Raw genomic sequence first — 22,831 nt, 5'->3', positions numbered from 1 at the left:
TAAAAGCTGCTTTTATCTCTTTATTAATAGATGAGTGCCACATTACTAAGTTAAACATAGAAAAGCATTTTTGTGACACTTTTAACTCAGTATTTTGTTTTTAACACATTATCTTTTCTCTGTCTGCCTGTAATATGTCCTTTCTCTTTCACTGTACTTATATTGCACAGAATTCCTCTAAAACAACAAAAATAAATGTCTGAAAAAGTCTATGTGTACAGTGTAAGAAACTGTACAGTGTAAGAAGTGTTCCAACGCTGGTTTTTTTTTTAAATTACCTGGGGGGGGGGAATTAATGGCTTGCCCACAAAATTTAATTTAATTTTGTGATATGGTAATAAAACTGTCATCATTGCAGTATCAATGCTTCTTCCTTTTTAAACCATGCTTTTGAAAACTTCTGTAACGATTTTGCAAATTAAGAACTCTCCTACATGAAGCAGTTTTGCCAGAACAGGTTTGCAATAAACATTATCTCAAGGAAGCTGATACAGTTTCAATGGGAGTATATGCGTTGTGTGTATAGGACTCGTAGTTAAGGCAAGTGATACTTCATTGATTGAGTGCTAACAGTCCATTGCCTAGGGTCAGCAGCCATTTCCTTCAAAATGGTGTGCACACAAAGCTGCATAAGACAAGCGTTCATTTATTATAGACAGTTAAATTTTCTTCCTGCATTTATTTCAGAAAGCAGTAAAAAAACTAAAAACTTCCCTTAAATAGATGTTTTCTTTCTACTACTAGAAAAAGTAATACCAGTAAAAAAAAAAAACCGATACAAATGAGGGCACACATTTCTGAGTACCAAAAATACTAGCCTCACCAGTTTAACTTAATCTAGCACTGTCAGGCACCCTGAAGTGAAAGGCAATGACATTGTTTTATTTTTTTAAGTGATGGGATATTTCTATAACTGGGATATTTCTAGACAGACACAATCTCATTCTCAAGACCATAGCTTCTTATCAGCAAAAACCAAAATATGTTGCTCTACAGGAAAAAACATTACATTGAAATCTTCCATCGTCACTCAAAAATAAATCAATAAATAGCTCAGAAAAAATTATTCTGGAAAGCAGGAGAAAAAAATTGTGATAACAAATCAAGGATAAAGGTAAGGAAAAGGTGAATTTGTGAAAAAGTGAATGTGATCTGCATTTGGGAGCTAGTAAACCTTAGGCACAGTTGAATTCATTGCTATGTAGCAAATGCCACTGCTCAAATATAAAACATGGACTTTTTAGATGGAAGACTGCCTTCTGTAAGAGGATTACTTCTGACCATACTGTCTGTTTGAACACAAGTTTTGCAATAAGACAGATGTTGCTGAAACAGATGCAAATTATTCTAGGGAAAACCTACGGTAGAAACAAACTACTTTTTTATTATTTTTACAATAAGACAGTTGAAGATTTGGCATATCAAGCTGTACCAATGTCACCTCCAAAATAAAAGTACTGCAACTTCTTTGGTTCCAGGAAACTAATGTCCATTCGTATTTGATGATTTGTAAGCACAGTTATTTACCTGAACAAACATCGCCTTAGATTTAGTTTTCAGGCTCTAGATTTAGAAAGCGTAACTGATTATCCAAAGATTTTGTATTTTTAAAACAAGCACAACATGGTTTTACTCAGGAATGTAGAGAAAATATTACTTTAATCTATATCCAAGCAGTCCAAGATAACAAGTGATTTCCTTGCTTAATGTTGTGTCCATTTAATGCTCTTCAAATCAACTCCATCCTGTACCATTTCCCACAGTGGGCTGTGAATGAGAAGGAAAATTCAATGACAGTCAGAAATACTTTCAGGAAATAATTAATAAGAACAAAATATTATTTTAAACGAAGTTCCACAAAGAACACTTTCTAACTACATAAAGTAATTATGTCTAAGAATGCCTCCTATCTTCCGAAATATGCAATTAAGATGTTTTGTTATGGCAAAATTTCACCAAGGTTGAATGCCTGAACCCACGATGGGTATTACAGTATATTGAGACACTAGCAATGGAAATAAAGAGATTTATATATGAATTTCCACCCTTCTAAATGCGTATTTACCCTGGCCTTTGACACCTGAGAAATATATATATTAGGACCCACCTGATTCTGTGACTTAAATAATGGGACTGCATGCATATTTGGGCTTTATAAGGATTGTGCCAGTTTGCTGTAAATATCTGGCTGGACCACAGCTACAGAGATAACAAATAGTATATTCCTTCCCCTATCTTGATCTGCTCTAACCACTGAGATTCCGTGACTTCTGGCAGTATTTCCTTACCACAGACAGACTTTTAAAGAAATCCTGTGATGGTTAATGTCTAATATTCAGATTTATATTTTTTTACCTCATCTCCCTTAATCTCTTCACATGCTGTATGCATTTTTTTACGGTATAATCTACCTCTTCTTCAGTAGTGAAACGGCCAATGCCAAACCTGAAATTAAAGCAAAGAGCTTATCAGATGCAACATAGCACACATAAAAAGATAAAAAGGGATTCTTCTCTTGATGGATGTAATATAATTGAATGTGACTGTCTAGAACCAGCATAGGCAAAGTTGGCCCTCCAGATGTTTTCAGACTACAACTCCCATCATCCCTAGCTAACAGGGCCAGTGGTCAGTGATGATGGGAGTTGTAGTCCCAAAACATCTGGAGGACCGAGTTTGCCTATGCTTAATTTAGAACTATAAGCCTTGCCTTATGGATGAGTGAGCCAAGTCTTCATCAGTTCCAATTGCACGCAACACATATGATGGTTCCAGAGACGCAGATGTGCAAGCACTAATGAGAAAAAACAATATGTTGGCATTTTGTCCTTACACAGAACTGGTATAGAAATCAAAATAGCAGACAGCTCTAGAGTAATATGCTCTTCTTATAACTCTATCACTGCCCCCTAAAGATTTACTGACTACAGAAACAAACCAAGAAGACTAATTATGCAAGAGAAGGGTGTGTAATTGCATAATTAATAGAAGGTAAGGCATTTCAACTGCAGAAGCAGAAAATAAGGCAGAGTACAGCAACAGATTGATGTTAGAAAAAGAAGTGTGAGGTAGCGGGAAAGATCAGACAAGGTGGGTAATATATTAAAAAGTGTGTTATGTGATCAGGAAAATAAGAATGCCCAAAGTTCTTATTATAACTTAGGGGGACTAAAATACTGGAAGGAAAGGGCAAAAAGATATTAGCAGCAGGAATTAACCATCTAGTAGATCCAGTTATAACTAATAAAGCTTGGTTAAATTATGTAATTTGACATTTGCCAATTGAATTTTAAAAGGAATCAGAAAAATTTGAAAGGAGTCAGAAATGCTAATAGGACACTCCTTATAAATGGAAGTAAATCAGCCCTGGTCATAATAAAGAAAGATTCTGGATTAGATGGCTCATAGATTTGTTCTAGATCATCAATTCTAGTGACTTGAAGTGGAAAAGGCCACTTTTATTGTGCACTCCTTTAAATATCTGGCATGGGAGTTCCAGGCAATCTCTCATCTGCACACTGACCAGACTAAGACTTGCATAGCTTTAACAATAGACCGCATAATGTGTCCTTAGACCATATTCCAGGCTCTCTCTTCTCTCTCACATATGTAAGACTTATAGAAGTCAGTTGGCCCATAACCTGTTATACCTGGGTCCACCATCTGTTGTTAATACTACAACACACTTTGACCAGTGTCATCAGCAGAGTATGCACAGCTCCAGCAGAGTCTTCTAGCACAACATCAGAGTTTTCCTGCTTTTTAGTAGTCAGTCTTTTTCACAGTTCCCCTATCCATTTCAGTTCAGTTCAAAGTATGTAGTGTCTATTGTCTCATGGCACAAGACAAGAATAAATACACTAGCTACATTAACTTTAAGAGATGCTGGTACATCATGAACTAATCTAGTATAATAAGAGTTCTCTAGTCCCAGAAATAAACCTTGTAGTGATCACTTGCCCTTACTATGCTAGCTCACCATACTATATGGAACCGAACCATATAGCATGTAACATTCACCAAGATGATAAAACCTCACACTTGGCAAATACCTCACATTGATGCCAATGTTGCTGAATTCAACCTTGGCATTATACCTGCCTCTGCATGTACACACATTCCTTAGAAAAGGGGAGGATGAATGAGTCATGTTTTAAGTATTTAGCCTTCAACTGTTTCTAACCACCCCGTGTAGCTGAGTCTTTCTCTAAACAGAATCCAGAAATGAGGGATGGCCTGCTGAAGAAGAAGAAGAAGAAGAAGAAGAAGAAGAAGAAGAAGAAGAAGAAGAAGAAGAAGAGGTGTTTGGACTTGATATCCCGCCTTTCACTCCCTTTAAGGAGTCTCAAAGTGGCTAACAATCTCCTTTCCCTTCCTCCCTCACAACAAACACTCTATGAGGTGAGTGAGGCTGAGAGACTTCAGAGAAGTGTGACTAGCCCAAGGTCATCCAGCAACTGCATGTGGAGGAGTGGTAAATCAAACCCGGTTCACCAGATTACGAGTCCACTGCTCTTAACCACTACACCATGTTTGCTCAAGACACGGTCCAAGTGCTTAGTGCAATTTCACCCATTCTTTCCAATTTACACCAACAATATTACCTTCCAGAAGACAGAGCCACATCTTTAAGTGCCATCAGCAGGCTTTCTCCTTCCACATATGCAAAGGATAAGTTAATGCAGCCTGCAAAGTTAACAAAGCAGTGTCAGCTTCTTTTAAGATTGCACTTTAGACAGCAGGGTTTTTGCAGAATCATAGAATGATAGTATACGAAAGGACTACAAGGGTCATCTAGTCCAACCCCCTGCAATGCAGGAATTTTTAGCCTAACATGGGGGTTGAACTCAAGACCCTGTTCTTAAATAATCTGAGTCTATTTTCCCTTTATGGAATGTTTCTTTTTCATTTCCTTTGAATGTGAATGTCACCACAGCTCTGATCACTAGAGAGCTAAATGCTAATTCCAGAAATGCATGCAGAACAACTGTCTCACCAGCACACCCATAATTTTTATTTCTAAACAACCTAAAACTGGCTAACTGTGCAGAAGACAATGAAGTGGAAGAAAATATTGAGCAGCTCTTTGGACCATTACATAATTCTTCATTCAGTCTTTAACACAGTGATTTATCCTAGTGCTCTACCTAAAACATACAAGTCAGAACTAAGATGTAAAACAATAAAAAAGCTTGTGCATAATCTGCTATTCACTGGGATTGATTTATGCAGTGATTTAAGGTCAGTACAGAAGCAGAAGACATATCTGAATTAGTTTAAACATCGTGTTTCAGTGATTACAATCTCTACTTAATTTCATGTTGACTTCATATGCTTAACAGAGCAACAGTGAAACTATTTAGAGTCAACCAAAGCTGTAGCACTGATGCTGTTATAATATTATCTCAGTTTTCATCTAGTCATGAATATATAGAACATTGTATAACAGAGGATGAGAATTTTGCAATATTCAAGCTATTTGTTGAGTTTCTGGGCTCGTACTGGATGAGCACAAGATTGCTTTCAATTCTAAAACAATACTGCTGTACCAGATTAACACTTAAATCTGTTTTAAAATTTCCAATGCTATATTCATTTTAAAAAGAAACCCTAAATGGTCAAAGGCAATTTCTGAAGTAAAGAGGAACTCAACATTATGCTAATAATACCTGGATAACGATGAACTGGATCGCCGTTCATTACTACATCAGGAATTTCAGACATTATGTTTGTAACTAATCTGTCAGCTAATAAACTAATTCGCTTATGGTCATACTGAAAAAGAAACAAGAGAACTTATTAGCTATTCTACAAACATGCAGATGAGCCTTGATTGATGTACTAAAAATGTTCTATCAGTCAAATCTGGCCTGTTAACCAAAAAGACAAGGCAAAATAACACAATATTTGTCAGAGCAATTTCTCACACAAATAATAACCATAGCAAAATTCAGCCCCACGTTAAATATGAGAGTTACGGTTATCAAGCTGATGCTGGCTATGTGCAAGTGGAATAGACTTCCACCTGCACAATGGGACTTCACCTACCTCTCCTCTCCCTTCCATGCTCTAATACCCCCAAATATGCCCCACATTTTCAGGGTACATGGGGGGATGGAGGAAAGAAAGAAAGGATAGATTCATTATGTGAACAGAAGTCTGCTTGCACAACATTGGATTCCACCCCCTGAGTTTGCTCTACTATCCCACAATTGCTGCTGTAAAATTCAGAAATATGTAGTAGGAAAATTCTATAAGAAATTGCCTCTATAATTGTTTGAAAATTCTATGCTCGAGAAGAAAGAGAGATGCCCTTGAAATAGAGGTACATCTCTGTACAATTATTATAATCAATAAACACTAGTTGTTCTAGAAACTGCTTGCCTTCTCTTACCAACAGCAAGACAGAGACCAGAAAGGTTCTAACTGTAAGGTTAGAGTTTGTAAGAAATATGGCACAGAGAACTACTTAATGAATGAACATAGCACTACTAAAATATCTCAGAAATACTCAAAACCATCTCAGAAAATTGTTCTGCCAAGAGGACCAAGTTTGCTTTGCTTATATAACTGCTTTTACATATTATAGGAAAATAAAGGCTGAATTATGGAGCATGATTAGTTCTCTACAGTACAGAGAAGGGCATCCTATTAAACCCTAAGCATTATTGTTAAAGGAATGTGTTGCAGACTTTCAACCATCAACAAGGCTTCAAAGAACATGGTAAAATAAATGGATCAAGAAAAGTTACACAACTAGAACTGCTCTTTATACCTCCATCTCTTGTTGTGCCAATTTGCAAGCTGCTCCAAGACCAACTGCTAAAGGAGTTGGCACAGTCCCAGAACGTAATCCTCGCTCCTGGCCTCCCCCACTTTGTATAGGTTCCAGTCTTACTCTTGGTCGCCGCCGAACATAAATTGCACCAACCCCTTAGAAACAAGAAGTTACTTCTGTTCAGTACACAGGTAGACTTTCCATACTGTATGTCTCCTAGCATATTTAGAAACATTTAGAAAAAATCCTTCAGGAACTTTTAATCAAGATTCTTCGTCACAAGAGATGCATTTTAAACATTCAGGGCAACATCCAGTGATGTTCCGCCACTTGTGCAATGGGAATCTGGTTGCACAACAGAACTTCCAGTTTCTCATTTGAGCTTGCAGCTCCCTATGCACCCCCAAAAATCTACTCCAGAGGGTATCCAACCCTCTGGAGAAGATTTTTGGGGGATCACTGGAGGGACCTGCAGTGGGGGGAAGAGAGGAAGAAGCCCTGTTTCATGAACAGAACCATTCACATTTTGTTGGATCTCATCTTCAGATATTCAATTTACATTTCTAATTGGAAGAATCCTCATTTGCTAATTTCTATAAAATAAGTATCTTCTCCTAAAATTGATCAAAATCCTTGAGGTGTTCTTCAGCAGGATCTTCCTTTGTCATTATTTAACTCCAGAAAATGAAAAATAACTGTCTGGCATCCTAATCTAATATTCTGGCAGAAAGTCATGCATACTGCCACATCCATACACACAGTCTATTATAGACTGTGCCCTTAGTGCCCTGTGCAGTGGTTTGCATGGAGGCTGCTGCATATAGATCTGTATAGTGTAAGGTATGTGGTCAGGCATAGCTTAATCCATTTGTAGATGTAGCTTGTTCCACATATAGCTGTCTCCACATCTTGGATAGCAGACTAGTGTTTAGGAACCAAGTTGTGTTCAAAGTGCTCATATGGAAGAAGAGGAGGAGTTTGAATTTGATATCCCGCTTTATCACTACCCAAAGGAGTCTCAAAGTGGCTAACATTCTCCTTTCCCTTCCTCCCCCACAACAAACACTCTGTGAGGTGAGTGGGGCTGAGAGACTTGAAAGAAGTGTGACTAGCCCAAGGTCACCCAGCAGCTGCATGTGGAGGAGCAGGGAAGTGAACCCGGTTCACCAGATTACAAGTCTACCACTCTTAACCACTACACCACACTGGAAGTACTTATTTCGAAGAAAGCTATTTTGAATGAAGCGCCCATCCCTGCAAGACTGTTGCAGGCTTTCCTCTGCTATTCTTGTTTCCTCCTTAAATACTATTGCAGGGATAGGGAGCCTGTGGCCCCCTATCTGGACTACAAGTCCCATCATCCTTGATCATTGGCTATAATTGCTAGGGCTGATTAGAGCTGTAGGCCAGCAACATCTGGAAGGCCACAGGTTCTCCAGCCCTGTACTAAGGTCTCTGTTTTTCATGGTGCCTTGACAAGGGTTAGCGATTTCTCCAAATGTTTATTTGACTACCAAATCAAATAAACCTGGCCACCTTTATTAGTAAAAATGAAGTAGTATCTAATATAAGAAATATCAATACCTTTGGGACCATAGATTTTATGGCCACTGATGCTCATTAAATCAATTTTCATATCATTGACATTTAGAGGAATTTTCCCAACTGCCTGTGCAGCATCTGTATGAAAGAAAATTTTATGGGAACTGCAGATCTGACCTACAATGCAAAAACAACATGGTTCAGAATGAAATATTATTTATATTTTATGAAAATGTTGAAATATTTTAAACATACTGATTTTATCAATCAATTCAAATGTATTGCTAAAACCCAGAGGTCATCACAAAATAAATCTGGGAACAGATATAATACAAATGATGTCTGTGTTTCACTGTACTGTTAGCTTTCAACTGCTGGGAGGTGGGCATTTAGATGGGAGTGAAATGGCTCAAAATAAAAAAAAGGGGGGGGGGAATCCTCCATGGTCCTGCTCCAAGAGTAGACACATTAACAACAACCTTGAAGTTCTTTTTTTAAAAGGTTTGGAAATCTGGTCACAGATCTCACATGTAACATCTATTTTGACCTTCACAAATTATTGACAGACGTAGAAAAGCTGTCAGATATTGATTGTGAGCCAGTGATTTGTTTCTAAGTCACCACAATTATGTAGCTATTCTATGCTTCAACAGTGTGTGCTTCATTGTCAAGCTTTATAAGTATTTGGCATTTTAGCTCAAGATATGACGTTTGTTTGTTTGATTGATTGATTTAGTATTTATTTCAAATTTCATAACCAGTTTTTTTAGGAACTTCTTCCATAAAGCATCTTACAATCTTTCATAAAATTAATTCCACCCAAACTGTCAACTTACCAATGTCCTTAACTGGCTGTACCACTCCTATTTCATTATTCACAGTCATTACTGAAACCAATCCTGTGTCTGGTTGTATTGCATTTTTTAGATCCTGGTGGAAATCATAGAAGAGAATTAATTCGAACTGCATTAGCACTGCAAATGAAACTTATTTTACAATTACACTGCACTTTTAACATATAAGCACCATTATATTCAATAGGGCATACTCCCTGTGCTAAGATGTGCACTCTAAATGGTTAGAGATATAAATCAATTTATTCTACTAGTACATAAAGTGTCCTTCCTTTGAATGCACCTGCTAAACTGATCCAATTTTGTACAATATACTAAGTAAGCAGTAAACCTCACCCTTTTGTCACTGCAACCCAACAAACATTTCACCAGTTTTTACTTAGACAGCTCTCTGTAGCATCCATATTCTAAGTGGAAGACTGCATTTTTGTTAACATTCCATTGCAAAGGACTGAAAAAGGGAGAAGCTGTAATCACATGAATACAAATTTGGAAACAAGTGATTTACCTTTAAATCTATAATCCCATTTTTCTGTACAGGCAAGTATGTGACTTGAAATCCCTCAGCTTCTAGGGCACGGCATGAATCCAGCACACACTTGTGTTCTGTTTGTGTTGTAATTATATGTTTCTTTCTGGATTTATAGAATCTTCCAACACCCTTTACACAGATAAAACGGGGAAAAAAATTAGATCAAAACTGCTGGAAATCCGTAGTTTCTATAAGTATCAAGTAAAAAAAATGTAAAACGCCCAAATACCTTGAAGCTTCAGGCAATAGACAACAAATCGTAGGCACATTTACTCAGAACTAGGTCCCACCAAGTGCAGGGGGGTTTACTCCTAAAAGTGTGCATAGGATTGCTTACTTACATGGGAGGAAGCCCCACTGAACACAATGAGATTTACTTGTGAGTAAATATGCAAAGGATTGCATATGAAAAACTATTCAAGTAATCTTGGCAATTTTCAACTTTAGCTCAGTTTTTTAAGTAAGTGTCATGGTTTCATTTTTACATATTTACATTTTTTACAACCTTTTTCCTCAGCGCAATTATGGGAAATAGCTACAAAGCAAAACTGTAGCCACAGAAACCTTACAAACTGCAGTGCAGAGAAGAATCTTGAAAAGAGACCTGTCGGTTAGTTTTGATAATGCAACTCTCTCTTTGCATAACTGTTTTAAGTACAAAGCAGGCAGAATTAGGTTTGGTTATACAATAGGCCTCTTAACATCAAGAAACATTAGTGCAATCTACTTTAAGGTAGGCAGAAGTTTAATTCAACTACCAGTACAATCTTACATGCATGTCTGCACAGAAGGAAGTCCCACTGTGTTCAATAGGGCTTACCTCCTAATAAGTGAGTTCAAGACCACAGCCTGAGGCTCTTATGCACACTTACCCAAAGAAGTCCCACAGAATTCAGTAGGACTTACTTTTGAGTAGACGTGCATAGGAGTGTGCTGTGAACCTGGTTAAGTTTACACCAAGTTGTTTTAGGAACTTACAGTATATCGCTATATGATCTCAACCAAGTTACAATTACAATACATTTATATCAGAAAGTATCTCTAGATATTTAACATGACTCAGTATGCTCATCCTGCAAATGCAAAAACAATAACATTATCCAAATAATGTATTTGGTATCTGAAGAAGTGTGCATACACACGAAAGCTCATACCAAGAACTAACTTAGTTGGTCTTTAAGGTGCTACTGGAAGGATTTTTTTAATTTTGTTTTGATTATCCAAATAACTTTATGTAGAGAATTGTGACTTCCACAGACTTAAAAAAAAACTGCACACAAGGTAATAGGTTTAGCACTTTTTAAGACTTGCCAATACTTTTATTTATTCTCAGGTAAAGCCAAAAAATATACACAGGATTGCACTGTTAGTTGCTGCAATTGTATTAAGCTTCTGCCTTAATTATAACACAAGACAGGACAGTAATATTTGAACATCCAGACTACTGTGAATTGTTTTTACATCACCATCACTTGGCATTACAATATACTCATTTACCTTAATTGCTATGTTGTTTGATTCTGTTGCCCCACTGGTAAAAATAATTTCTCTAGGATCTGCTCCTATTAACGATGCAACTTGCTGTTTAAAAAAAGACAGAACACAATAATATAATGTTACTACTTTGAGGCAGAAAACCACATTCACCAGACAATTTTTGTAGCATCTTTCAAAACCCAACTGCTTCATAAGTCAGCAAAGGCAGATTTAGAAATAAACTGCATTTTTATGCCCACAGGTGGTGGTGCAGCCACTTCTTTATATTAAAAACAAAACAAAACTTGGTCCAGTAGCATTTGCCACCTACTGCCTGGTCACTAGTACCCTCTTTTAGAGGGAAGGTAGCAGCAGCACATATACAGGCATTCTTGGAGGACAGATTACCTTAACCCACTAACCCACTGCAATCTTGATTCAGGTCTGATTTCATGGCTGAATTGCCTCGGTTGCTGATGGGTAGTCTTTATCAAAAAAGGGACAGGGGAGTGTGACCCTGTTGCTATTACTTGATCTCCCAGAGGCTTTTGATGCCATTAACAATAGTAACCTCCTGGGATGAGTGTTGGAGGCACTGTGTTGCAGTGGTTTTGCTCCTATCTCCAGGGCTGATTTCAAAGAGTAGCACCGCATGTGAGTTTTGTTGGCCCCCCGCAAAGTGTGCTATGGAGTGCCACAGGAAACCGTCCCGACGCCAGGGCTGTTTAACATCTGTATGAAGCTGTTAGGTGTCGTTGTTAGGAGATTTGGAGTAAGGTGTTACCAGTATGCTGATGACACCCTGCTCTATCTATTTCTCTCTGAAATCTAAATCAGATGAGGCTATGCAAATATTAAACATGCTTGGATGAAGTTGTGGGATGGATGATAGCCAATAAACTGAAAATGAATCCTGACAAGATGGAAGCTCTGTGGGTAACTGGTACCCAAGTCCAGAAGGCAGCTCAGTTGCCTATTCTGGGTTGGACTGCATTCTTCCTGAACAACCAGGTATGTAGCTTAGGTGTACTGCTGACTCCAACTTTGTCACTATAGGCCCAAGTAGTCTTGGGCTCAGAGCACCTTCTTTCAGCTTTCTATCAGTTTTGGGTGCACAAGGATAGCTTGGCCACAGTGGTCCATATATTTATCCCCTCAAGGTTGAATTACTAGAATGTGCTCTACGTGAAGCTGCCCTTGAGGTTTGTCTGGAAGCTGCAACTGGCACTGAATGCCAGGCTTTTTCAGGATAGCACTACTGGCTATTGTTCATGTTGGTTTTACATTGGGTTTAATGTACTCTTAACTGTTTTACGTTTGTATCTTGCTTTTCTTTATTTTGTATACTGTCTTGCCAAAGGCAAGGTGATTCTTTTAAAATAAGATTCAGAAGCAATACAAAATACACAGGTGAGTGAGAAGATTAAAGATTTTATTCTAAAACAGCAAGCAATGTATACAAAGCAAACACTTCAATCTGCTACTTGGAAGCCCACAAGAAGTGGCAAAGTGACTCCCCCAGGTAGTCTCAGTTTGCACGGCCCTGCAGCCAATCAGTCCGTGCATGAGCTTCAGAGAAACTCTGCCCAAACCACCTGATTTTATAGATAGCCTTGTGCCTTTCTAGACTGGCTACCTGCAGATAATCCATTAGCTGCCCCCTCCCTCCCTCCCAATGTCTCACTTTCTCAAAACAATGTCCAATAGCAAAGAAGGTACCCGGCATTATCCTCCACAACTGATTAAGGCAGCTGGGGGGGGGCATCACCTTCTCATTCTCAGGACATTAAAGACTGTTCTCACACCAGCAAAAAAAATTAACAGCAGCGAGGGAGGGGGAAGGAACAGAGGCAGGAAGGGTAACCATGTCAGATCACTAACTCCTCGATACAATTTGTCTTCTGGATGATATTCCCATACATATACTTCCATGAGATTTGACTGATAAGCAGTTCATAAACAAATTATAAGAAAAATGCAGAAATCTCACCTGTCTAGCTTTTTCCATAGCAGATTCACTCTCCCAACCATAAGCATGAGTTCTTGAGTGTGGGTTACCATAAAAATGCACAAGATAGGGAAGCATGGTATCCAAAACCCTAGGGTCCTAGAAGAAAATATTAATAGTTATTCTATTTCATTTCATCATTAAAAAAAAAATCTGTATCGAAGAGTTTTCCCCTACACACCCAAATGCTTGGAACACACCCAGACCTGTTATTAAGGCTACAATCTTCTTTCTGTTTGTGTACACAAGACAGTACGGCCAGTATGGCAGCAGTCTTTATTTCAGAGTAAATAGGATTAAAATGTGATTAAGAACAGGCTGTAAATGTTCAGCCATGTTCTCTTACTACTAGATCCAATGACAAGTATCTGACTCAGTCAGACTCTAGGAATTATCATTTCTACAGTTCTAGCTTGAGTACATCTTAGTCAGATATCACATTGTACAGTGGTGTCCCGCAAGACGAATGCCTCGCAAGACGAAAAACTCGCTAGACGAAAGGGTTTTCCGTTTTCCGAGGTGCTTCGCAAGACGAATTTCCCTATGGGCTTGCTTCGCAAGACGAAACGTCGGGCGAGTTCTTGCGAGTTTTTCCCCTCCCCCCCCGCCGTTTTCTAAGCCGCTAATAGCCGCTAAGCCGCTAAACCACTAATAGCGCTAATCCGCTAAGTCGCTAATAGCCGTGCTTCGCAAGACGAAAAAACCGCAAGACGAAGAGACTCGCGGAACGGATTAATTTCGTCTTGCGAGGCACCACTGTATTATTCTCTCACCTATCAAACATCTCAGGGTAGACAGGAAACTTGGGCTGTGATCCTATGCACTTACCTAGCAGTAAGCCCCCACTGAACATAGTAGGATTTACCTCTGAGTAAATAGTGCAGGACTACTCTGTAAACAATGTGTTTGTTTAAACAAATGCTCCTCAAAAGAGTACAGTACTTAGTTCACAAACCAGAGGAGTAGTTGCTTGGACATCCATGTACAATGGTCGAAGCGAAGTTTCATCAGCACTGCCTATGCCTAGGGAAAGACAACTATATGAGTGACAAATGCAAATTTGCAGATTATATCATTTCTGCTATGGGGTGGAGGACTTATTCCAGTATGTAGTATAATATGAAGATTAATTAATGCACAAGCAATTCAGACAGGTGGTTAAAACATATTTTTTCAAAAATACTTCCACTTTAAGTTCAGCTTCAGAAGCTGATACACAGGACTATATTGTTCAGGCAGCTATAACAAAGCATTTCAACCAGAAAGTGGCATTTTAAAAGTTTGAAACTGAACCACCAGCAGAAATCAATTGAACTGAGCTCACACAATAGTGAAGTGTTCAAAGAGCAAGATTATCTCCATAGCTTAGCTATATGTAACATATAAAACATTTTCAGATTCAGAATGTTTGGGTTCCTATTAGGATTGCTGAGAAAAGGTTTCCAACCAGTGATGCAGCGGAGCAGGAACATGGGAGCTTCAGTAGTTATTCATACCTGGAGCAATGGCATCTGACTGGGCAGTATTTGCCAGCACTGCAAGCTTGGAAGTTGGATCTGGTCTGGCACATAATACTTTTATTAGGTAGGCTAGGCTCAGACTTTAACTGGCCCAAGGTCACCCAGTGAACTTCATGGCTGATTGAAGATGTGAACCCAAGTCCCTCCCATTCTAAAAATGGGCATTATGCAATGTATTTCTGATCAACAAAGAAGCCTACTCCCCACCCTTTAACTGTTCTTAGGAATGTAACCATGTGAGCTGTCGCGATGAGTTCCTGCCCTTCCAACATTACTAACTACGCCACTTTTGCAAACCCAAGGTTGGGCCTGTAACTTTCAAAGGGCCGTAATCCCACCCCCGTCATCTCAACGATCCCTTGGGCTGCGACAGTAGGACTCAATCGCAATGCCGTTTGCTGCAGCTGACGGGAGAGAAAGTTGGACGGACCACCACAACACCGGGAGGCGTAGCTATTTATTTACACGTTCTCTTTCTGCGCTTGAGCTCTTGGCATCGGTAGCGTCGCTGCGGCGGCTCTACCCCGTCGGATCTTGCGGCTCTACGGCCCCGATCCTCTACTACTTTCACATTCAGCCAAGGTTGTTTCCAGATGACAGCAAACCCACTTCAGAGAGTAAGCCCTCAACAGGAAAAAAATGAAATACTGAGCAAGCTGCCTTAGGGAAGAAGGGACCAGGCGACTCTCACTCGTGTTTGGTTTTTTCCCCCTGCGCGAGCTTCCCAAGCCCGCAGCAGCGGAAAACATAACATTGCCCAGGAGGCAGATGCCATCGCAGCCGCGGAAGGGAGCCGCCTACCAGCTGCTTCTGCTGAAACTCGCGATCCGCCGGGCGTCCCGCCAGGCTCGCTCGCCCTTCTGGCGGGATTGCAAAGGACAGAGCGCCGTTACCTTGCTGCTGCGGAGCCCCTGAAAGCCGCCTCCTTTGGCCGGCTAGCAGTCCTCTCAGAGCCCGCCATGTCGCCGGCCGCACCGCCATCATCGTCCCTCCGCCTCCCGTCCTTCGCCCAGCCGACAGGCACCCACAGCAACGACGCTCGCCTCTTCGCCTCCCCCCGGGAGAGCCGTTTCCTGCGACGTAATCGGAGTGCGACGGAAGTGCAGGCCGCGCTGAGGGAAACTCGGGTGGAACGAAGCGCGGAGTGGTCGAGGTGAGGGGGGACGAGGGAAGAAGCAGGGAAAAGGCTGTTTGCAGGCGGGCCCAGAGAGCGAGGTGGTCCAGGGGGGGCTTTCTGACGTTGGGTATCCGGGTGGGGGTGGGGTGGGGTCTCTTTCGGTTGCCATAGCGATGCCGCCGTTTGCGTCGTTCTCGTCTCCCGAGCCTTTCCCCGCGTCGTTGGCCTTCGCGGCTTATTGAGAAACTCAATAAGCAAGTGGGACAGAAAGATAACGCGGGCCCTTAAACGCACGATATTTAAAAACCTGTTCGTTGTCACGTAAGCTAAAAATTATAAAGTCGCGGGTGTTATTCTGGAGCCCATCTTATTGCGCCCCCTCCCCCGCACATCCCCAACAAAGATCTGTCAGTCTTTTGTGAATTATTCCTCTTTCCAGAAACTGGTCCGTTTCTCCGTATTGGAGGAAATTGCTGATACTCGCACAAGAGATAAGCAAGAATATAGGGATTTTAATCTTTAAATTAGAATGGCTATGCTGCTGGCTTTTTGGTGTGTTGTTTTTTAAATATAAAAAGCATTACGTAAGCGTCTGCGAGTTCAAGGTCTAGATTGCACCACATTACAAATAATGGCTAAGGCAGCTGAACTCCCTGGAAGATTCAGTGGGGATATAGATCCTTCAAGCTAATGTTAACAATATATTTGCCCTGTTGTCAGGCCCTTTTGGTTTGGGATTGTTTGGCAACTTGTGTGTTTGAACTTCTGCTTGCTAAACTACTACAAGTGTTACATAGTGGGAAAGTATTGCTCCTTAATTTAAACATTTAATAATTTAAACAGTTGCAAAGTAGAACTTTGTCTAAGTATTTCTTAAGAGACCAGACAGGGTAGTAAATGGAAATAGCTTAAAATCTCAAAGTTTATAGTTCATTTCTAAGTTGCTGTTCATTCAATGAAGTTGATTTGTAACAGTTAAATTTAGCAAAATGAAATTAAACCTTTTTTTAAAAAAATAATAATGTTGAGTTCAAAGTGCTTTTCAGCCTAGTCCTTAACTGACTCACATTCATCATTTGTACATTTCTATCACACAGTTGATTGGCAATCCCAAAGAAAATGTGACAGAATAATACAGTACTAGGATTAGTGCAGGAAACTAATTACCGTATCTTCACACAGGTAGTGATTACTGCATGTTTAACTCATTTGCCTACCTGGGGCATTTTGAGAAAATCTTTGTGGTCTAAATAGAACCACATTCCCCCATAACTACAACTTCCATAAAAAGAGACATTTGTAGCAAGTTTTATTTTGGATGAAGCAAATCAAATTATGAATTCTTATGGTGCTGTTGAAAATTTCTTGGTGCAGGGACTTCTTTTTCACCTTTGATATTCATAACAGTCATGTACATTGATCACACTTTCACATTTGGAGTGGTCCATCCACACTGGTGATGTGGATTATCTTCCGCATGGAAGCGATAGATATTCTTTAAGTATTCTTTTATATTTTTAGATGCCTGTGACAGTGGGGCCATATGGCCAATCCCAACCCAGTTGCTTTGACAGAGTGAAAATGGGCTTCATGATGGGCTTTGCTGTTGGTATGGCAGCAGGTGCACTGTTCGGCACATTTTCTTGTCTCAGGTATGTTGGAATGTAGTTGAATGCAACATAAATCCTAAGAAGAATCTTCTTCGTTACCTTTCCTGGCTTAGGAACAGAGCAAAATAATGCAATATGATCATATCACAAGGGGTAACCATTTTGAGCAGGGATTCAATTTCCAGCCCAGCATGAGTCAGAGATGCAGATATAAGTGTGTCCCGCCCTCATTACGGCCATGGTCTGCACTCTTCCAAGTCCATAAGGACCCATGTGTCAGCGATTGCATGTTAATTGGACGTGCCCCAAATGGCCACCACCTGTACTTAACAATCTTTTATGCTTACTTCCCCCATCTATTCTGCGGATTGTTGCCAGATAACAGACCATGACTGCAATCCTGTACATTTCTGAGAGCAAGACACATTCATGAGTATAAAGCTTTAGATAAAATCTATAGTAGAAATTACTTCAGCTGGAGAATAATTAGTACTAAAACTTTGTACTCTTAAACTGTGTTGGTGTATATGTACTAGCAAAGTAAAGGATGGGGTTTGGGATTAATACTAAATCTTAAAAGATGTGTTTTCAAATGACCTATCATTAACCTCTTCTCTTTGAATTAGTTTAGTTTATGGGAAGTGCTTCTGTTTGTTAAGTTGCACTGGCTGGCAGACCACCCAGTGCTTACTATGAGCTAATTTGCTGTATAGGTCACTCCAAAGTACCCACTCAAAATTAGTGAAGTTTTTTTACGTTGATTGCATTTCCCAGTAATCAGATACAAAATTATTTTCCCGTGATTATTGTGGGAAGTAACCACCTCTGTCATTGTTTCTTCTCTTTTAGGTTTGGCATGAGAGGGCGAGAACTGATGGGTGGTGTTGGCAAAACCATGATGCAGAGTGGTGGAACTTTTGGGACATTTATGGCAATTGGCATGGGAATCCGCTGTTAATGTTACTTTTCTATCACGAAGACCAATGCCCCTGCAAGTTGGAAGTTCTGCTATGTAGTAGAATAAAAATCTCTGCACCAGGATTGAATAATCCATCAAAATAAGTTTCGGCCTTTATTGCTTTGGCAAGGGTTTGTAAATCTTTTTCTCCGTAACAAAAGTGGCAAAGGCAGTGGAGATTTAGAAGTAATGGAATCTCTGTATACAGTGAATCTCTATGGATGTGACCTCAAATAAATGATCAATTATAGGAATCATACCTATTAGAAGATGCTTTTTAATTGGTATCAAGTGTTTCCTGCGTGGGTATGATTAGTTTATTACAAGATCAGCCATTGTTTATCAAAGGAATCTTCTGTCTGTGATTTTGTAAATGAAACCAGGGAGGCTTGAATTTTTGCAAAAATCCCAAGTTTATGGAGGTGGAATAAAATTGGACGAAAGCGTGTATGTGACAGGATTAATTTGAATCGTTGCATGGATAATCAAAAGAAGTTGGTACCAAGTGTTTGCAGTGTAAGCCTAATAACAGTTTCATGTTTAAGTTGCACTTATTCTGGGAGAGTAAAAGTAATTTTCATTGCATATTTAAAGAAGTCCATAGCTTTCCACTTGGTGATAACAAGAACTTCCTACTGTAGGATTGGATCACTACTATTATAGAAGGGGAGCTCAGGCCCTCTTATGCCTTTGAGAGAAGGGGATAATTAAATAACACAAGAAAATGAGAACTTGTTTGGGTATGTTGTGAATTGATTTGGCATATTCACCAGATTAACTATTTTCACTTAATAGGCATAGTTAGTTATATAGGGTGCCACCCAACTGAATGGTGTCACTTATAAAATAATTCATTTTTAGAGTTTCTCATTTAGTTTCAAATTTGTCTGAGCATAGCCTTCTCGACATATAACCAAATTAACAAAACTTTTAGTTTAAAAATGTTTAGTTTAAAAATGCTTTCCATCAGTTGTCAAGGGCCACACACTTTACAGATAGGATACTGTATCACCTAAATAACCTATGTTGCAATTTGAGCTTTAACAGCTGAATGGCTGTTAGCGGCAGAGGTGAACCTAAGTTCGATTTTTTTTGTGTTCACTGGAATTGACATACGGGAGTTATAAGTACCCAACTGGCAACCTTTGCCATCCACATAGACATTATAGAGTAGTCCAGAAGAAAAGGCCATCAAAGTCATTGTGAGGAGTAAGAGATGATACAACACTGGGTATGGACTTGCTTCTGCACTACTTGTGCTGAGCAGAGTAGTACACTGCTCCAACTAATAGGCAGGCCTCACTAGGTTTTCCCCCTCCATTGGTGAACTTTGTCTGTCCCATGTCTCATTTGGGCAAGAGAAGATGATAGCTGCGTATGCTTCCAACATTTAGTAACAGCAGCAGTCAATCTGTGGTCATGCAAACACTCCTGAAATGCCAAATGTGCCTGTAGGCCCAAGGTGGTTAGGGACCCCTCCTCTACACCGTGACAAATGTAGCTTGGTTTTTAAACTAAGAAATTCTGGTGGATGTGTGTAAGGAAAAACTGAGTGCACTAAGGTGAACAGAGGGAGGGAGGGAAAGAGAAGCTCAAACTGTTGCTGATTTTCCAGCATTTTAACTATTCACAATTTGCATTTTTCTGGTTACACCTAATTTGAGTTCTCAAAAATAATGCTTTTGGAGGCCTTTAGGAGAATTTTATTGAGTGGTTCTTACAAAGATCATTGCAATATGAAAGTCATTTGTTGATAGAAATATCAAGCTGTTTTGTCAAACACATTGAAGTAACCCAAAAATATATTTCAGAGCTCACAGAGCTTAAAAAAGAGCAGATTATATGCAACCAGACAAAATATATTCCTGCATTTCCTACTTCAACTTTCAAACTTAGATACATTCCCTGCAATCAATGGAACTTTAATCTGGAAATGCAGAGATAGCTTTGTTTGGAATTCTAAACACACCTTACACCTTATTTACAAGAAACTTTTACAGAGACAATCAAAAGTTACCATCTAGAAATAAAATCTTCTATAATCCTCCAAATTTTGCCAACTGGTCAACATTAAGTGAGCAGAACAGCTGGCCAAAGAAATCACTCAGTAGCCTCTCAAATTTTTGATCCATACAAAACACACTAAATATGTCCAGTTAAATCTGATATTAACCTTTAGCAGAGCATCTACATTTAGGTGAATGTAAAATGTAATACCTGCATTAAAAGAAAAGGCTTGTGAAACATTAAAATTTATGTCCTGTCCACCTTTTACAGAAAAATCTTTTCTATGAGCTACATCTGTTCCTACAGATCACTTTAGCCAAATGTTCTAAATGTACAAGAATTACAAGGCAGAACAAGTAGTCAGCTTTGTATACAGTGGGAATGCTAATCAAGAGAATGAACACACAGCATTCCTGCTTACTCTATTTTTTGTTTTTCGTTTAAAAGTAACAGGAAATGTACACAAAAGGACTTTACAGCCTTTCCTTTTGTCTTCTAATTAAAAAGGTAACTCAAGTCTTCCTTCAAAAATAGCTATGTACAAAACTGACTAAATCCATCTTCATCGCCGAGCAGGAACCAAGAGCTGGGTTGCATTCATAGAATCAGGGAAAAGGTTGTGGTATGTTGGAAGTGGTACGTACGCTGCTGTGATCATTTTACCTAAAAGAAACGAGAGAGGGAAAAACTGCTTAAAATTCTTGCTTACTTTTTAAACAAGAATGAACAAAATGAGAAAGGTGCAATGCCTATGAAGTTCATTACAAGACCTCCAAGGACTATTGTTTTAGTAAACTTCTATCCTCACAATGCATCTGCAATGCTCAGGGAGGTTTTCAACAACAAAAAGAAGAAAAAACCATAAAAATCATCTGTCCAACAAGAGCAATACTTTCCAGAATTAGAACTTGTTAATCAGTCCAATGAAAAAAACATTAAGGTTACACTAAGTTAACAGTAAAATATCACTGAGTAAGGCAGGGGTTTTCAACCAGTGTGCCGTGGCACCCGGGGGGGGGGGGGGGGGCCTTGAATGATGGTCAGGTGCTGCAGGGAAAGGTGCCTCCTTACACTGCCTTACAGGGGCCTGGGAAGCACCCCCTGGCCAGCCCCAGAGAAACCGGGGAGCTTGTAGTCGGGTCTGCTACAACTAACAGCTGTGCAAGCCTTTTGAGAGGCAGAGACGCAAGAAGGCATCAGAAGGGGGAGGGAAAGAAAGACGGACAGGGGCCAGTGTTGCCCGTGGCACCCCTGACCATCATTCAAGGCACCCCAGGGTGACACAGCACACTGGTTGAAAACCACTGCTGTAACGTGCAAAAATCTGGCAAAGAAGGATGGGGCATCAAAGGCTACATTAAACTTAAATGGAACTCTTGATACTCTTGTAATATAATTGTTGGGAAAGTATCCTGGGTAAGGGATGGCAAACTGAAAACAGGTGGAAGGGTTATATATATCACCCAGCAATTGCCCAAGTGGGAAGAAATAACCTTCTTCCCAAAAATGTCAATCCCATCTGAGTTCAACGGAAATTCATCAATCTAGACAATTAAAAGTATTAGAACTTATTTAAGCAGCCCAAATCAACATGTGTTCTAAGGGCAGTGGCTTACTAGCTCTGAAGATAAATTTGTAAGAAGTATGGTAGAGATGCTGTCGTTCTCAGTGGAAGCCTGCAAACTGATACCACTTCCCCCAAGTATTTGTGATTACCTAGTTTTATAGGTGGTGTTCTAAGAAACAACTCCCCTAACTATTTATTTCTCAAAGTCCCAGCTGCTTATCTAAACCTATTACCTGTTAGACAGCAACAAGGCAAATATTACCTGAGGGTAATAGGGCGGTATATAAATTCTAATTCTAATAATAGTAGTAATAAACAACTTCAGTTCACATACCTGCAAACCACCTTCCATGTAATGCATTGACAGCTGCAATTGCTGCAGCTATTGAAGGGCATTTGACATACACATTACCCTGAAATACAAACAACATTTACTGCATTTAACAGAACCGTTCACTTGCAGATCAACAGAAATCAACAATTCAAGTTGCTGGAACAAAACTACAGATTAAATGTGAATAAATATTTTAATCCATCAAATGAATTTAATATACTTATATCCTGCCTTTTCTGCACAAAGTTAATTCAAGGCAGCTTATGCTAAAGTACATCATGCAAGTAATAAAAAAAAAGAAAAAAAAGCAATTTGTTCTGAATGTTTAACCTGATACAAAGGTCTGATGGTAGCATTTTGTACCAACTGAAGTTTCCAAAAGCTATTAAAGGGCAGTGCCACAAAAAGCATGAGGTAATGAAGGCTTGAAAGACTGTGGCATGGCCCAGTTTCATCAGGAACAGTTGTATCTGGCATATCAGTCAAAGGTGAGCACATAGCCACCTGAGCATCTGAAAGCAGAACTAG

General features: G+C 39.5%; 3 protein-coding genes across 8 annotated transcripts in view; 1 reads left to right on the top strand and 2 right to left on the bottom strand.

Moving 5' to 3' along the window:
• Positions 1–15,739, bottom strand: NFS1 (NFS1 cysteine desulfurase). Its single transcript, XM_079979644.1, has 13 exons — positions 15,604–15,739; positions 14,146–14,213; positions 13,173–13,289; positions 11,204–11,287; positions 9,683–9,835; positions 9,157–9,250; positions 8,363–8,497; positions 6,776–6,933; positions 5,670–5,775; positions 4,605–4,686; positions 2,711–2,794; positions 2,356–2,445; positions 1–1,767 (listed from the first exon to the last, which is right to left on the bottom strand). Exons 1-13 carry the CDS (start codon positions 15,692–15,694, stop codon positions 1,704–1,706), a joined length of 1,326 nt encoding a protein of 441 aa, XP_079835770.1. The 5' UTR covers positions 15,695–15,739; the 3' UTR covers positions 1–1,703.
• On the top strand, positions 15,730–18,654 carry ROMO1 (reactive oxygen species modulator 1). 2 transcript variants are annotated; one of them, XM_079980173.1, is made up of 3 exons: positions 15,730–15,863; positions 17,349–17,479; positions 18,287–18,654. In XM_079980173.1, exons 2-3 carry the CDS (start codon positions 17,349–17,351, stop codon positions 18,393–18,395), a joined length of 240 nt encoding a protein of 79 aa, XP_079836299.1. In that variant the 5' UTR covers positions 15,730–15,863; the 3' UTR covers positions 18,396–18,654. The 2 variants fall into 2 exon arrangements, with proteins under 2 accessions (XP_079836299.1, XP_079836300.1); XM_079980174.1 differs by having other exon boundaries at positions 15,862–15,925.
• Positions 18,655–20,075: 1,421 nt separating this feature from the next.
• The window catches only part of RBM39 (RNA binding motif protein 39), a 34,530-nt gene continuing 31,774 nt past the window's right edge, over positions 20,076–22,831 (bottom strand). For all 5 annotated transcript variants that reach the window (XM_079979471.1, XM_079979472.1, XM_079979473.1 and 2 more), the window contains 2 exons: positions 22,304–22,382; positions 20,076–21,065 (listed from right to left, as the gene is read on the bottom strand). In XM_079979471.1, coding sequence (XP_079835597.1) covers positions 20,965–21,065; positions 22,304–22,382 — 180 coding nt within the window. In that variant the 3' untranslated portion in view covers positions 20,076–20,964. The remainder of the gene's footprint in view (positions 21,066–22,303; positions 22,383–22,831) is intronic.

The sequence above is a fragment of the Podarcis cretensis genome, assembly GCF_951804945.1.
Source record: "Podarcis cretensis genome assembly, chromosome: 6".
NCBI classification, from domain to species: domain Eukaryota; kingdom Metazoa; phylum Chordata; class Lepidosauria; order Squamata; family Lacertidae; genus Podarcis; species Podarcis cretensis.
Note: the sequence above shows the minus strand (reverse complement) of the source record. Positions and strands in the feature narration are given on the sequence as shown.